This window comes from Lasioglossum baleicum, chromosome 8 (genome assembly GCF_051020765.1).
Source record: "Lasioglossum baleicum chromosome 8, iyLasBale1, whole genome shotgun sequence".
In the NCBI taxonomy this organism is placed as follows: Eukaryota; Metazoa; Arthropoda; class Insecta; order Hymenoptera; family Halictidae; genus Lasioglossum; species Lasioglossum baleicum.
In genome coordinates this window covers 5,214,838-5,232,868 of record NC_134936.1, presented here as the reverse complement: position 1 = coordinate 5,232,868, position 18,031 = coordinate 5,214,838, and the positions used below count along the sequence as shown (strand labels likewise).

General features: G+C 38.4%; 2 protein-coding genes across 2 annotated transcripts; both read left to right on the top strand.

Annotated features, from left to right (window-relative positions):
- Nucleotides 1-4,412: 4,412 nt before the first annotated feature.
- Nucleotides 4,413-11,215, top strand: LOC143211236 (uncharacterized). The gene is made up of 2 exons (XM_076428720.1): nt 4,413-6,385; nt 6,481-11,215. Exon 2 carries the CDS (start codon nt 7,170-7,172, stop codon nt 8,721-8,723), a length of 1,554 nt encoding a protein of 517 aa, XP_076284835.1. The 5' UTR covers nt 4,413-6,385; nt 6,481-7,169; the 3' UTR covers nt 8,724-11,215.
- Nucleotides 11,216-14,004: 2,789 nt separating this feature from the next.
- On the top strand, nt 14,005-16,838 carry LOC143211217 (uncharacterized). Its single transcript, XM_076428681.1, has 2 exons — nt 14,005-14,445; nt 14,541-16,838. Exon 2 carries the CDS (start codon nt 15,230-15,232, stop codon nt 16,781-16,783), a length of 1,554 nt encoding a protein of 517 aa, XP_076284796.1. The 5' UTR covers nt 14,005-14,445; nt 14,541-15,229; the 3' UTR covers nt 16,784-16,838.
- The last annotated feature ends 1,193 nt before the right edge of the window (nt 16,839-18,031 follow it).

Here is an 18,031-nt window from a genome sequence, read left to right as displayed (position 1 = left end):
GACAGCAGTTGCTTTGAACACCGGTCTCCCAAAGTCAGGCACATGGTGCCTAGACAGTGGCGCAACAACACATATGTGTAATGACAGCAGCAGATTCAACGGGTTGAATAGGAAAGAAACAACGAAGATTTACACAGCTGCAGAGGACTGCGTCAAGTCAGAAGGAAAGGGAGACGTAAATATTAAGGTGCGAGCCGAAGGTAACAAACCAAACGACATCAGATTGCAAGATGCAATGCTGGTACCAAAATTCACAAGTAACCTATTATACATCTGAACTTCAATGACGTCAAAAGGATGAAAAATATGGTACAAGGAATAAACGAAAACATGGATGGTCAAACAGAGAAGTGTGAAATATGCGACAAATGCAAAATTCACCAACTGCCTTTCAGGTCATCAACGAGAAGGGAAAAGAGAGTCCTAGGCCTTGTACATAGTGACATATGCGGTCCGATGCATGTATCCTCGCTAGGGGGAGCGAGATATTTCGTTTCTTTCATTGACGACAAAACGAGATATACTGAAGTTGCTATGCTAAAGAAGAAGTCCGATGTATTCAAGGCATTTAAGGAGTATAAATCCAAAGCGGAGAGACTTACGGGTCAATTAATAACGAAGCTCCGTACCGACAATGCCAAAGAGTACTTGTCAAAAGAATTTACAGGTTACCTAAAAAGCGAAGGAATAACAAGGGAGCTGTCAGTTGCATACACGCCGCAACAAAATGGAGTGGCCGAGAGAGCGAACAGAACATTGGTAGAAATGGCAAGATGCATGCTCCTACAGGCCAAAGAACCTTTTACCCTATGGGCAGAAGCCGTTAACGCAGCAGCGTATATTAGAAACAGGTGCCCAACGAAGGCATTGGAAAAATGCACACCGTACGAAGAATGGACGGGAAAGAAGCCGTACGTCGGCTTCATGAGAATATTTGGTAGTCGTGTCGTCGCATTAAACAAAAGACACAGATACAACAAGTTCGCACCCAAGGGAAAAGAGTTTGTATTAGTCGGCTACTCAGAAGAAGCTAAAGCATATATGCTATGGGAGAGAGGGACCAAAACTGTAGAGAAATTCAGAGACGTAAGATTCTTGGAAGATCGAGAGATCGAATCAACCGACAACGAGGATACGTTTTTCGAAATGCCTCTGATCCATGCAGCCACAAACGAGAGCGACGACGAACAGAAAGCCCAACAAAAAGAAGATGAAAAAGAAGATGAAAAAGAAGATGAACAAGAAGATGAACAAGAAGATGGACAAGAAGATGGTCGAGAAGAAGAGAAACTTCCACCGATAACAGAAACACCATCGAAGCAAACAACAAACAGAGGTCCTGGGCGTCCCAGAATAGAAAGAACTAGAAAAAGGGGCAGACCAAGGAAACTATTTCACATGTGCCCCAAAGAAGAGGGTGCCCCTGAAGAGCCAAGGACTATTAGAGCGATACGCACGGAATACAATGGCCTAATGGAAAATAATACTTGGACCTTGGTAAGTAGACCAAAAAGTAATAAAATATTAAAGTGTAAATGGGTTTTTAAGGTTAAAAGACACCAGGACGGCTCCATTGAGAAGTATAAGGCTAGATTGGTTGCTAGAGGCGACTAACAAAGAGAAGGGGTTGACTTCGACGAGGTCTTCGCACCAGTAGCGAGACTGGAGACGATACGCACCCTACTTGCGTCGAGTGTCGCCAGGGGAATGCACGTTCACCAGCTGGATGTGGTGACGGCTTACGTCCAGGGAGACCTACACGACGACATATATATGGAGCAACCTGAGATGTTCGTGAGACCGGGCCAAGAAGAAAAGGTTTGCAAGCTAAACAGGCCATTATACGGGCTAAAACAAGCCGGTCGTGAGTGGTACCGACGATTAGATGACTATTTAGTTAAGTTAGGATTTAAAAATACAGTAGTGAATCCGTGCGTGTATATAGACTCTAGAGAAACTCATGACACTATAATCGTTGTTTATGTCGATGATTTATTAATTGCGTCCGCAAATTTACCAAATATACTAGAGATAAAACATAAGCTAGGGCGCGAATTCAAAATGAAAGATCTCGGTAACGTTAAGGAAATCCTAGGTATGCGTGTAGAGAGACAAGGCGATCTCGGAAATATAACGATAACGCAGAGAAGATATATTGAAAATACATTGCAAAGATTCGAAATGAGCAATTGTAAGCCAATAGGCACCCCTTTAGAAACGAATATAAATATCGCCGCGATAGAAAGCGTAAGCGAAAATGACGAGAATGAAATAGTGGACGTACCGTATAGGGAACTTGTGGGATGTCTAATTTATCTCGCTAACGCGTCGCGACCGGACATAGCATTTGCGGCAAGCCTTTTAAGTCGATTCTGTAACTGTCCGAAATTAATTTATTGGAAAATGGCAAAGCGGGTACTGCGATATTTGAAGGGGACGATAAACTACAAAATAGAATACACTAGGAAAGAGGACTGTTTGATGGCATACGTAGACTCCGACTGGGCAGGAGATACGACAGATAGACGCTCGAATACGGGATACGTGACATACTTATCTGGGGGGGCCGATTAGCTGGAACAGCAGAAAACAAAAATTAGTCGCACTTTCTACCATAGAAGCCGAGTACATGGCTCTCTCAGATGCGACCAAAGAAATAATATATGTAAGAGACTTACTAAGACATATCCGACATTATAATGTATTAAAAGGAGCGACTGAAATTTACTGTGATAACACGGTCCAACAAATTTCAACTTTTTTTGTGATTTCAATATACTGTTGGGTCCTTCTTATAGAGTTTTTTGCGCTGATTCCGAATCTGGTTTTAATTTTTTCCCTATACGTCCAGTTTTTGAAAATCATGGCTTTGAAAAAAAAACATATTTTTCAACTTTAAACAAATATTGTGATGTTATTATAAAAGATATTGAATTGTTGTTTACAGCAAACGATTCTGTAGACTTTCCCGAATACAGTGATATCCAATATTAATACATTATGATTGTTTAAACATGTTTAAACAATGATTAAAGACGGAGATGCACCACTTTTGCACCAATTTTTGCGGATATTTTCGAATTTATCTCAAAAAATAAGGGTCCAGCGAAAAATTGAACTATACCACGCGAAAGAGCAGACTTTTATCTTGAGAAACCCCCTTGTGAAGTTTGCATGGTCGACGTTTTTACCGAACCAGAAAGCAAAATATCTTCGCCCGACATGCGTTGACGCCAGTGGTGCTCTTCCACTAGCGCGGTCGTTCGTCGGGATACGGCGCGGCGCGCTGCGGTGAAACGGCGCGTGGCTATAAGCGCGCAATTATGTCAGCTTACTTAAATGTAATATTTTATTAAATGTGTTATACTATTGTTATTTATTATTTATTAGTATATTTATTCTGTATAAATTATTTTATGTATTTTTTAATGTTAGTCTCTCGTTTATAGTATATTTAATACAAAAAATACCTTTTGTAACAAAAAAATAATTTATTCACACACTACACTATTACGCTATTTACAATGCTAATATATATGTGTACACTATTCAGATATAATACACTACTAAAATACATATATTATATACACAACAACTAAAATACTATAAATAACTATAAATGTTTTTTATGAAGTTTTATACGTAGCAATGCAGATTTGAAATGCTTGACACGACTGATTTCAACAAACACAAAGCCGAAACTGAACTCTGGCATCAGTTTTCTTAAGAACCAACACGATATTTTGAAATAAATGACGGTCTACGGACAACGGAATACATACAATGTAAGGAAAGTCTGCAATGCGCTGACTGAAAAATTTTATTTTCAGTAATTGTCGTCTTATCTATGTATTGTAATTATAGTGCCAATGAACACTCGAGATTCTTCCGAGTAAAATAAGTCCAAACACAATATAAACGGGACTATTTTTATTGACTTAAATACATAATTAAAATAGTTTGCTCCATATTAAATCGATATAGTGTATTATATCTGAATAGTGTACACATATATATTAGCATTGTAAATAGTGTAATAGTGTAGTGTGTGAATAAATTATTTTTGTGTTACAAAAGTTATTTTTTGTATTAAATATACTATAAACGAGAGACTAACATTAAAAAATACATAAAATAATTTATACAGAATAAATATACTAATAAATAATAAATAACAATAGTATAACACATTTAATAAAATATTACATTTAAGTAAGCTGACATAATTGCGCGCTTATAGCCACGCGCCGTTTCACCGCAGCGCGCCTCGCCGTATCCCGACGAACGACCGCGCTAGTGGAAGAGCACCACTGGCGTCAACGCATGTCGGGCGAAGATATTTTGCTTTCTGGTTCGGTAAAAACGTCGACCATGCAAACTTCACAAGGGGGTTTCTCAAGATAAAAGTCTGCTCTTTCGCGTGGTATAGTTCAATTTTTCGCTGGACCCTTATTTTTTGAGATAAATTCGAAAATATCCGCAAAAATTGGTGCAAAAGTGGTGCATCTCCGTCTTTAATCATTGTTTAAACATGTTTAAACAATCATAATGTATTAATATTGGATATCACTGTATTCGGGAAAGTCTACAGAATCTTTTGCTGCAAACAACAATTCAATATCTTTTATAATAACATCGCAATATTTGTTTAAAGTTGAAAAATATGTCTTTTTTTAAAACTCCATTTTCTCAAAAACTGGACGTATAGGAAAAAAATTAAAACCAGATTCGGAATCAGCGCAAAAAACTCTATAAGAAGGACCCAACAGTATATTGAAATCAAATTTGGTGTTGGACAGTGTAATCAAAGTGCGATACAATTGTGCAAAAATAGTGTGTATCATACGCGAAGTAAGCATATCGATATGAGGTATCATTTTTCGCGAGAAGCGCAAGAGCGAGGCGACATAATTGTAAAGTATGTGCCTACCAGCGAGATGACTGCGGACATACTAACTAAAGCAATATCAAGGATAAAGCATGATGAATGCGTGGAGCGACTAGGGTTGCGAAAATTATTGTGAGCGCATTAACCCAGGGATTAAGGGGAAGTGTTGAAATTTGGCGCTAATCCGTGGGTCATTGCGTATGTGTGTTTCGTGGAGGCGCCGCGCCGCCTCGTGGCGAGTTGTCTCCTCATGTTGGTTCTGTGATGTTCGTCTTTATTCTGTAACCGCGGGACTTGCCTCCAGATGGCACAAACGATAGATTTTATTAATTTCGCGGTAAGGATTCGAACGCATTTAAAATACTAAGGTATTTAACTCCCGAACGCGGCTCTAATTAGGAAGGTGATCGATGATAATAAATAGTATAAACTGTGACTATGGTGAACTTTCTCTATATTTCGAAATGCTTTATTAAAAAGGTCCGTCTGAAGTCTCTCAGTGATTTTCAGAGAGTGTCTCCGCTGTTCTTCTGCTTTTTCCATCAGCCCTCTGGTTCCGGGGTGCGTCTTTAGTGGTGACGTCGTGAGGCCCAATCAGAAGGGTAGTCTCCTCCCCTAAGTCGATGACGCGTAGCAGTCTTGCGGGGGAAGATGTCGTGGGCGTCCCAATTTCCCACGCTTGGTGCGAAAGGCCTCGTAGGGGTGGCCCGAAGGGAAACTGTCCAAGATCGTGCACGTGTACTCAACGTGTCGCGTACTTGACCGTCGCTGCTCGATTGCTCCTAAAAAGGTCCTTTGTTCAAGGCAGCAATTTATGGGTTGAAGTCCTTGACGATAGCTGGAGAGTTGTCCTCGGGTCTGCTTTCCCTTGCTATTCTTCATTGAAGGGGTCCTAGTCCCGTTGAACTGTTTCCGCTCCTTTATGGGTTGCAGATAGCCTTCCTCTCCTGTGTTTTCCCTACTCGAGTGACCTTCTAATTTTATCGCAATATTTCCTAGCTGCATATCTACGAGATTACAATTAAATGGGTTCCTACTTATTCCGGCATTCAAATACTCGCGGTAACGTGACTCTAATAATAACTAGGATGGCGCTGGTTTCGATAGAGCGACATCACAGTTCGCTTCTGTTTGCGGCGGTCTTCTTCTTGTAGCGTCGAACGGAGACCAGGGGCTGTCGACTCCTTTGTTAAAAAGTGGCTAAGAATTTAGTGATGTTCCTCGGTCCTTACGCTTGGTGGCAGCACAGTAGTGGCCTGGCGGCACCTGGCGGTGGGAATAGAAACTGTATCCCCACTCCACCCCACTCTTTGCTGGCGGCGTCGGTTGGCGTCGGTTTTTATTATATGCAATTATATGATTGCAGTGGATTGCAGTTACTTTTTGGAACAAATGGAAAATCCACAAAACAGGAGGAATAACAAGCAAAAAAGGATGCCAAGGCGCAACTACAAGAAGAAGAAGAATGCAAAAATAACGCATCTACAAATTGAATAAGTTAAGTGTCTACTATTCATAACCATTTCCATCAGTATACATTTCTATTTTTAATAAATTATATAATTGAATTATCTTATTCTTATATGTTGCAGTTACTTTTTGGAACGAATGGAAAATCCACAAAACAGGAGGAATAACAAGCAAAAAAGTGTGTATTATTTATGAAGTTGTTATGAAGATGTTATTGGATGTTATATTACGAATAAGTATGTTTATTGGGAATAAGTATGTTATATTGCAATAAATATAAATAAATAAATAATAAATATGTACACATACATAACCGTTGTAAATTAATTTTTCTAAAAAACCCAATTCATAACTATAAATAGCTAGCGATGAATACGATTACACGTACATGCGAGGTTAACTATGTGTGAGTACACGTTTGTGTGATCACCAACACACATATACGTTTTAGTTCGGTTCGGCCCATCTTTAGCTGAGAGGGCGCCCTGAACAGTGGTTCAAAAAAGTGCCAGAGTCGACATCCCCTGTAGCCGAACGAGCAGCATCGCAATATACATTACGAAGCGAAAATACTCCAAATCAAAGACAAAGACAAAACATCTGCTCAGTGAGCAAACAAGAATTCCAGAAAGGACAAAAATACTGAAGGAGAAAACATAAAAGTGCCGAATTCTCCAACATAAAGTTCAAGATTTCGTCTCGGGAAGTTAACATAACCTCAAAACCGACCGCATGGAGACCAGAAGAAATCAGAGAGTTCAGAAAACTCATCAATACGCCACTCTCGGGAAGAACAAAACGCTCTACCGTCATGAAACCGCAAAATAAAATTGCGAAACGCAAGCAGCTCTCATTAGAAGATCTGAAAACAACCAAAATGCACTGCAACAAGGCTACAGCTTCTACATCAAAAGACCCTGAAGCGATGGATCGCTCCGACAGAGAGACCCTAAAGGAAGAAAACAGAAAGCTGAAGGAGGAGATAAGAAACCTTAAACAACTGTATGAGGAAGCAATAGTAGCTCTAAAAACGCCCAAAACAGTTGGAAACACAACTGCAACTGACGAACTAAGCCCAGATAATACTCCATGGACCATGGAAATAGATGCAGAATCCAGCCAACAACCGGAAACTGGTTTCGCCATAGTTCAACACCTCAGAAAAAAGAACTTAGAAAACAGAGAAACCCTCAAAAGGATAAACCAACCCAAAGACCCTGCAAAATTGCAGACCAAGGCCCAGACAGCTCTGACGTCCACCACAACATCAGCAACGAACCCGTCGACATCCACAAAAAATGCAACGACAGCATCACATGCAGCCACGTCAAGTGAAACAACTACAGCAGTCCACAACACCAAAGGCAGACGACCCCCACCAATAAACATATTACACCAAGATCCCAAAGATTCAATTAAACTATTACAAGAAACAGGTAATCCAAAATTCCACATTAAAAGAATTAATAACACCAAACATATTGTACAAATGGAAGATATATCTGATTTCGATAAAGTAAAAAACATATTAAACTCTACAAACACAGAATTTTACACATACACGCCAAAATGGCTAAAGCACCAAAACTTCTTAGTGAAAGGACTTCCTCCATCATTTGAAAACACAGAAATTCTAACAGAACTAGAAAAGACCTCAAACAATAAAATCAAATTTATAAAAGTAAGCAATTTTACAACTCCTATAGCACAACGAGAAAACCGCATACTGCCAATTTTCCTAGTACAAATTGAAGCAGGAAGTGATCTCGCAGAATTAAAAAACGTCAGATATATCTTCCATCACTCTATCAAATGGGAAAAATTAAAAAAGAAAGGGGTAATGCAATGTAGACGTTGCCAACGTTTTGATCACACAGCTGCAAACTGTAATTTAGCTTATCGGTGTGTGAAATGTGATGATGACCATGCTCCGGGAGAGTGTAAAGTGACAGCGAACCCTGAAAATCCAGTAGATACAAAACCTTACTGTGTAAATTGTAAAACAATTGGACATCCAGCATCATACAAAGGTTGCCCAAAACTGAAAGAATTCCTACAACAGAAATTGAGTTCTAAAACTGCATGCCAAGACAGAGCGCCCAGAAAAATTATAAACCAGGCCCTGTTACAGCCTGGAATCACTTACGCTATGGCCTCAGCAGAATCCAGGGACAGGCGAACACACAGTACTCAGCAACAACCCACTAATAAAAACGAACAGTCGCAATTCAAACCAACTCAAATAGACCAACTAGAGAACCGTACAGGTAACCTTGAAAAATCTATATCTGACATAAATAAGAAATTAGAATTGTTCAGCTCACAACTGAACCAACTGATAACAATCTTTTTAAATGGCAAATAATTACCTGGTCAGAAACATTCCTGAAATAAATCTAAAGATCATCTCCTTAAATACAAACTCAATAGTCAGTAACCTTAAAAGAATAGCTCTAGTTAAATTAATAGAAGATCATAACCCGGATATACTATTACTAAATGAAACACACTTAAAACCGAACCACGTTATTTACCTAAAAGACTATCAAATCATAAGAAACGACAGACTTTCCGGTAAAGGTGGTGGAACAGCCATCATTATTAAAAACAACATCAAATTTGAAACAATAGACTCTAAATTCAATTACTCACGGTTGGAAAATACAGCAATAAAACTAAATTTGAAAAATGACAAAGTCCTTGTACTGGTTGCCATCTATGGCAGAAAGGGAAAAAACTCAGTTTTCATAAACGAATTAAATAATCTATGTACAGAACTAAAAATAGACTCTACCGACGTTTACTACATTTTAGCAGGAGATTGGAATGCTAAGCATACGTCGTGGAGTAATAGGAAAAACGATGAGAGAGGTATAGCAATTGAGACATGGCTCTCCAACCACGACATAGAATACAAAATGAAACTTTACCATACCAAAACCCCCACATTCCCTAAAAATAAATCGTATATTGACTTTTATTTAGCTGACGCGAGATTAACGTTCAGGGGTGCACAGAAAAAGAAAATAAAAACGATCACATTTCCCAGCGACCACGAAGCATGCCTTGCCTCAATTAAAGTGCCTAATACACACTTATTGCCACCTGACCAAGACATACACAATAACAACATACTGACTAAACTTAACGTACAAAAGTTCCAAAAAATCCTAAATAAACTCCGACTGGACATACAACCAAACTGCAACCTTACATTAGACCAAATTCACGAGCAGTTGACTATTATCCAGAATGAAATTTTGAACGCTGTCAATCGAGCCACACCAAAACATAAACCAACAAACTCGACAGACAAATATATTAATAGGAAAATCAAAAGTCTTCACCGTACAGAACACAACCTAATGACTCAATTAAGAAAATTACGTAAAATAATTAACACAAACTCTTACACAGAACATGCCATCCATAATATTCAACATATGATCGCCGCCACTAGAAAAAAACTGAAACAAGAGGTAGGAAAGCAGGTTAGCAACTACTGGCTTAATCGTGTCAAAGCTATCAGTCCAAGAAACCCAAACCGCATGTTCACCGAAATAAACAAACTATTTCGCAATAAAGGGAAACAGAGTTTACCAGAATTCAAAATTAACCAAGACAGAACAGACTTGATTAACACAGCCGGCCTAGACCCAAGCTCACTTGACAAAGACGGCAACAACCTAATCATCAAAGACAACACCCAAAAAACGGACATACTCGCAGCCCATTATTCTATTGCTAGTGACCAGAACAAAGCACTTAACCACCCCAGCTTTAGAACCTTAATCGAAAAAGAAGCTGCAACAACAGAACGCGAATTGCCACCACACTACCGAAAACCATCTGCACCTTCAGTGACACAAACCCGTCTATAGCTCCGAAACAACCGGAATCAATGACAACACCATATTTTACAAAATACTCAATAGTTAAAAACAAATTCAAATACCTCAATAACAAGAAATCGGCCGGAAATGACCAACTCTCTAATTATGTACTCAAAAAGATCCCAAATAATATCATATGGGCGTACACAATCCCTTTCAACAATTTGCTAAATTACGGCGTATTCCCGGAAGAATGGAAGGCCGCCAAGGTAATTTCTATAGCTAAAAAAGGTAAAGATCCTACAAACCCAAACAGTTACCGCCCAATCAGCTTACTCCCGAACATAGGAAAAGTATATGAAAGAATCATTAACGATATAATAACAGATATTTGAGAACACAAAGACATTATTCCGGAAAACCAATATGGATTTAGAAAATAGCATTCCACAGTACATGCGATTAACAAATTATCCTCCGACGTCAACTGGGCCCTGAACAATAACGACTGTGTAGGCGCCTGTCTCGTGGATTTAGAAAAAGCGTTTGATACCGTTTGGCTGAATGGCTTGACTTGCAAACTTAGACGAAAAGGATTCCCATTACACTGTCCAACAAATTTCAACTTTTTTTGTGATTTCAATATACTGTTGGTTCCTTCTTATAGAGTTTTTTGCGCTGATTCCGAATCTGGTTTTAATTTTTTTCCTATACGTCCAGTTTTTGAAAATCATGGCTTTGAAAAAAAAACATATTTTTCAACTTTAAACAAATATTGTGATGTTATTATAAAAGATATTGAATTGTTGTTTACAGCAAACGATTCTGTAGACTTTCCCGAATACAGTGATATCCAATATTAATACATTATGATTGTTTAAACATGTTTAAACAATGATTAAAGACGGAGATGCACCACTTTTGCACCAATTTTTGCGGATATTTTCGAATTTATCTCAAAAAATAAGGGTCCAGCGAAAAATTGAACTATACCACGCGAAAGAGCAGACTTTTATCTTGAGAAACCCCCTTGTGAAGTTTGCATGGTCGACGTTTTTACCGAACCAGAAAGCAAAATATCTTCGCCCGACATGCGTTGACGCCAGTGGTGCTCTTCCACTAGCGCGGTCGTTCGTCGGGATACGGCGCGGCGCGCTGCGGTGAAACGGCGCGTGGCTATAAGCGCGCAATTATGTCAGCTTACTTAAATGTAATATTTTATTAAATGTGTTATACTATTGTTATTTATTATTTATTAGTATATTTATTCTGTATAAATTATTTTATGTATTTTTTAATGTTAGTCTCTCGTTTATAGTATATTTAATACAAAAAATACCTTTTGTAACAAAAAAATAATTTATTCACACACTACACTATTACGCTATTTACAATGCTAATATATATGTGTACACTATTCAGATATAATACACTACTAAAATACATATATTATATACACAACAACTAAAATACTATAAATAACTATAAATGTTTTTTATGAAGTTTTATACGTAGCAATGCAGATTTGAAATGCTTGACACGACTGATTTCAACAAACACAAAGCCGAAACTGAACTCTGGCATCAGTTTTCTTAAGAACCAACACGATATTTTGAAATAAATGACGGTCTACGGACAACGGAATACATACAATGTAAGGAAAGTCTGCAATGCGCTGACTGAAAAATTTTATTTTCAGTAATTGTCGTCTTATCTATGTATTGTAATTATAGTGCCAATGAACACTCGAGATTCTTCCGAGTAAAATAAGTCCAAACACAATATAAACGGGACTATTTTTATTGACTTAAATACATAATTAAAATAGTTTGCTCCATATTAAATCGATATAGTGTATTATATCTGAATAGTGTACACATATATATTAGCATTGTAAATAGTGTAATAGTGTAGTGTGTGAATAAATTATTTTTGTGTTACAAAAGTTATTTTTTGTATTAAATATACTATAAACGAGAGACTAACATTAAAAAATACATAAAATAATTTATACAGAATAAATATACTAATAAATAATAAATAACAATAGTATAACACATTTAATAAAATATTACATTTAAGTAAGCTGACATAATTGCGCGCTTATAGCCACGCGCCGTTTCACCGCAGCGCGCCTCGCCGTATCCCGACGAACGACCGCGCTAGTGGAAGAGCACCACTGGCGTCAACGCATGTCGGGCGAAGATATTTTGCTTTCTGGTTCGGTAAAAACGTCGACCATGCAAACTTCACAAGGGGGTTTCTCAAGATAAAAGTCTGCTCTTTCGCGTGGTATAGTTCAATTTTTCGCTGGACCCTTATTTTTTGAGATAAATTCGAAAATATCCGCAAAAATTGGTGCAAAAGTGGTGCATCTCCGTCTTTAATCATTGTTTAAACATGTTTAAACAATCATAATGTATTAATATTGGATATCACTGTATTCGGGAAAGTCTACAGAATCTTTTGCTGCAAACAACAATTCAATATCTTTTATAATAACATCGCAATATTTGTTTAAAGTTGAAAAATATGTCTTTTTTTAAAACTCCATTTTCTCAAAAACTGGACGTATAGGAAAAAAATTAAAACCAGATTCGGAATCAGCGCAAAAAACTCTATAAGAAGGACCCAACAGTATATTGAAATCAAATTTGGTGTTGGACAGTGTAATCAAAGTGCGATACAATTGTGCAAAAATAGTGTGTATCATACGCGAAGTAAGCATATCGATATGAGGTATCATTTTTCGCGAGAAGCGCAAGAGCGAGGCGACATAATTGTAAAGTATGTGCCTACCAGCGAGATGACTGCGGACATACTAACTAAAGCAATATCAAGGATAAAGCATGATGAATGCGTGGAGCGACTAGGGTTGCGAAAATTATTGTGAGCGCATTAACCCAGGGATTAAGGGGAAGTGTTGAAATTTGGCGCTAATCCGTGGGTCATTGCGTATGTGTGTTTCGTGGAGGCGCCGCGCCGCCTCGTGGCGAGTTGTCTCCTCATGTTGGTTCTGTGATGTTCGTCTTTATTCTGTAACCGCGGGACTTGCCTCCAGATGGCACAAACGATAGATTTTATTAATTTCGCGGTAAGGATTCGAACGCATTTAAAATACTAAGGTATTTAACTCCCGAACGCGGCTCTAATTAGGAAGGTGATCGATGATAATAAATAGTATAAACTGTGACTATGGTGAACTTTCTCTATATTTCGAAATGCTTTATTAAAAAGGTCCGTCTGAAGTCTCTCAGTGATTTTCAGAGAGTGTCTCCGCTGTTCTTCTGCTTTTTCCATCAGCCCTCTGGTTCCGGGGTGCGTCTTTAGTGGTGACGTCGTGAGGCCCAATCAGAAGGGTAGTCTCCTCCCCTAAGTCGATGACGCGTAGCAGTCTTGCGGGGGAAGATGTCGTGGGCGTCCCAATTTCCCACGCTTGGTGCGAAAGGCCTCGTAGGGGTGGCCCGAAGGGAAACTGTCCAAGATCGTGCACGTGTACTCAACGTGTCGCGTACTTGACCGTCGCTGCTCGATTGCTCCTAAAAAGGTCCTTTGTTCAAGGCAGCAATTTATGGGTTGAAGTCCTTGACGATAGCTGGAGAGTTGTCCTCGGGTCTGCTTTCCCTTGCTATTCTTCATTGAAGGGGTCCTAGTCCCGTTGAACTGTTTCCGCTCCTTTATGGGTTGCAGATAGCCTTCCTCTCCTGTGTTTTCCCTACTCGAGTGACCTTCTAATTTTATCGCAATATTTCCTAGCTGCATATCTACGAGATTACAATTAAATGGGTTCCTACTTATTCCGGCATTCAAATACTCGCGGTAACGTGACTCTAATAATAACTAGGATGGCGCTGGTTTCGATAGAGCGACATTACAGTTCGCTTCTGTTTGCGGCGGTCTTCTTCTTGTAGCGTCGAACGGAGACCAGGGGCTGTCGACTCCTTTGTTAAAAAGTGGCTAAGAATTTAGTGATGTTCCTCGGTCCTTACGCTTGGTGGCAGCACAGTAGTGGCCTGGCGGCACCTGGCGGTGGGAATAGAAACTGTATCCCCACTCCACCCCACTCTTTGCTGGCGGCGTCGGTTGGCGTCGGTTTTTATTATATGCAATTATATGATTGCAGTGGATTGCAGTTACTTTTTGGAACAAATGGAAAATCCACAAAACAGGAGGAATAACAAGCAAAAAAGGATGCCAAGGCGCAACTACAAGAAGAAGAAGAATGCAAAAATAACGCATCTACAAATTGAATAAGTTAAGTGTCTACTATTCATAACCATTTCCATCAGTATACATTTCTATTTTTAATAAATTATATAATTGAATTATCTTATTCTTATATGTTGCAGTTACTTTTTGGAACGAATGGAAAATCCACAAAACAGGAGGAATAACAAGCAAAAAAGTGTGTATTATTTATGAAGTTGTTATGAAGATGTTATTGGATGTTATATTACGAATAAGTATGTTTATTGGGAATAAGTATGTTATATTGCAATAAATATAAATAAATAAATAATAAATATGTACACATACATAACCGTTGTAAATTAATTTTTCTAAAAAACCCAATTCATAACTATAAATAGCTAGCGATGAATACGATTACACGTACATGCGAGGTTAACTATGTGTGAGTACACGTTTGTGTGATCACCAACACACATATACGTTTTAGTTCGGTTCGGCCCATCTTTAGCTGAGAGGGCGCCCTGAACAGTGGTTCAAAAAAGTGCCAGAGTCGACATCCCCTGTAGCCGAACGAGCAGCATCGCAATATACATTACGAAGCGAAAATACTCCAAATCAAAGACAAAGACAAAACATCTGCTCAGTGAGCAAACAAGAATTCCAGAAAGGACAAAAATACTGAAGGAGAAAACATAAAAGTGCCGAATTCTCCAACATAAAGTTCAAGATTTCGTCTCGGGAAGTTAACATAACCTCAAAACCGACCGCATGGAGACCAGAAGAAATCAGAGAGTTCAGAAAACTCATCAATACGCCACTCTCGGGAAGAACAAAACGCTCTACCGTCATGAAACCGCAAAATAAAATTGCGAAACGCAAGCAGCTCTCATTAGAAGATCTGAAAACAACCAAAATGCACTGCAACAAGGCTACAGCTTCTACATCAAAAGACCCTGAAGCGATGGATCGCTCCGACAGAGAGACCCTAAAGGAAGAAAACAGAAAGCTGAAGGAGGAGATAAGAAACCTTAAACAACTGTATGAGGAAGCAATAGTAGCTCTAAAAACGCCCAAAACAGTTGGAAACACAACTGCAACTGACGAACTAAGCCCAGATAATACTCCATGGACCATGGAAATAGATGCAGAATCCAGCCAACAACCGGAAACTGGTTTCGCCATAGTTCAACACCTCAGAAAAAAGAACTTAGAAAACAGAGAAACCCTCAAAAGGATAAACCAACCCAAAGACCCTGCAAAATTGCAGACCAAGGCCCAGACAGCTCTGACGTCCACCACAACATCAGCAACGAACCCGTCGACATCCACAAAAAATGCAACGACAGCATCACATGCAGCCACGTCAAGTGAAACAACTACAGCAGTCCACAACACCAAAGGCAGACGACCCCCACCAATAAACATATTACACCAAGATCCCAAAGATTCAATTAAACTATTACAAGAAACAGGTAATCCAAAATTCCACATTAAAAGAATTAATAACACCAAACATATTGTACAAATGGAAGATATATCTGATTTCGATAAAGTAAAAAACATATTAAACTCTACAAACACAGAATTTTACACATACACGCCAAAATGGCTAAAGCACCAAAACTTCTTAGTGAAAGGACTTCCTCCATCATTTGAAAACACAGAAATTCTAACAGAACTAGAAAAGACCTCAAACAATAAAATCAAATTTATAAAAGTAAGCAATTTTACAACTCCTATAGCACAACGAGAAAACCGCATACTGCCAATTTTCCTAGTACAAATTGAAGCAGGAAGTGATCTCGCAGAATTAAAAAACGTCAGATATATCTTCCATCACTCTATCAAATGGGAAAAATTAAAAAAGAAAGGGGTAATGCAATGTAGACGTTGCCAACGTTTTGATCACACAGCTGCAAACTGTAATTTAGCTTATCGGTGTGTGAAATGTGATGATGACCATGCTCCGGGAGAGTGTAAAGTGACAGCGAACCCTGAAAATCCAGTAGATACAAAACCTTACTGTGTAAATTGTAAAACAATTGGACATCCAGCATCATACAAAGGTTGCCCAAAACTGAAAGAATTCCTACAACAGAAATTGAGTTCTAAAACTGCATGCCAAGACAGAGCGCCCAGAAAAATTATAAACCAGGCCCTGTTACAGCCTGGAATCACTTACGCTATGGCCTCAGCAGAATCCAGGGACAGGCGAACACACAGTACTCAGCAACAACCCACTAATAAAAACGAACAGTCGCAATTCAAACCAACTCAAATAGACCAACTAGAGAACCGTACAGGTAACCTTGAAAAATCTATATCTGACATAAATAAGAAATTAGAATTGTTCAGCTCACAACTGAACCAACTGATAACAATCTTTTTAAATGGCAAATAATTACCTGGTCAGAAACATTCCTGAAATAAATCTAAAGATCATCTCCTTAAATACAAACTCAATAGTCAGTAACCTTAAAAGAATAGCTCTAGTTAAATTAATAGAAGATCATAACCCGGATATACTATTACTAAATGAAACACACTTAAAACCGAACCACGTTATTTACCTAAAAGACTATCAAATCATAAGAAACGACAGACTTTCCGGTAAAGGTGGTGGAACAGCCATCATTATTAAAAACAACATCAAATTTGAAACAATAGACTCTAAATTCAATTACTCACGGTTGGAAAATACAGCAATAAAACTAAATTTGAAAAATGACAAAGTCCTTGTACTGGTTGCCATCTATGGCAGAAAGGGAAAAAACTCAGTTTTCATAAACGAATTAAATAATCTATGTACAGAACTAAAAATAGACTCTACCGACGTTTACTACATTTTAGCAGGAGATTGGAATGCTAAGCATACGTCGTGGAGTAATAGGAAAAACGATGAGAGAGGTATAGCAATTGAGACATGGCTCTCCAACCACGACATAGAATACAAAATGAAACTTTACCATACCAAAACCCCCACATTCCCTAAAAATAAATCGTATATTGACTTTTATTTAGCTGACGCGAGATTAACGTTCAGGGGTGCACAGAAAAAGAAAATAAAAACGATCACATTTCCCAGCGACCACGAAGCATGCCTTGCCTCAATTAAAGTGCCTAATACACACTTATTGCCACCTGACCAAGACATACACAATAACAACATACTGACTAAACTTAACGTACAAAAGTTCCAAAAAATCCTAAATAAACTCCGACTGGACATACAACCAAACTGCAACCTTACATTAGACCAAATTCACGAGCAGTTGACTATTATCCAGAATGAAATTTTGAACGCTGTCAATCGAGCCACACCAAAACATAAACCAACAAACTCGACAGACAAATATATTAATAGGAAAATCAAAAGTCTTCACCGTACAGAACACAACCTAATGACTCAATTAAGAAAATTACGTAAAATAATTAACACAAACTCTTACACAGAACATGCCATCCATAATATTCAACATATGATCGCCGCCACTAGAAAAAAACTGAAACAAGAGGTAGGAAAGCAGGTTAGCAACTACTGGCTTAATCGTGTCAAAGCTATCAGTCCAAGAAACCCAAACCGCATGTTCACCGAAATAAACAAACTATTTCGCAATAAAGGGAAACAGAGTTTACCAGAATTCAAAAT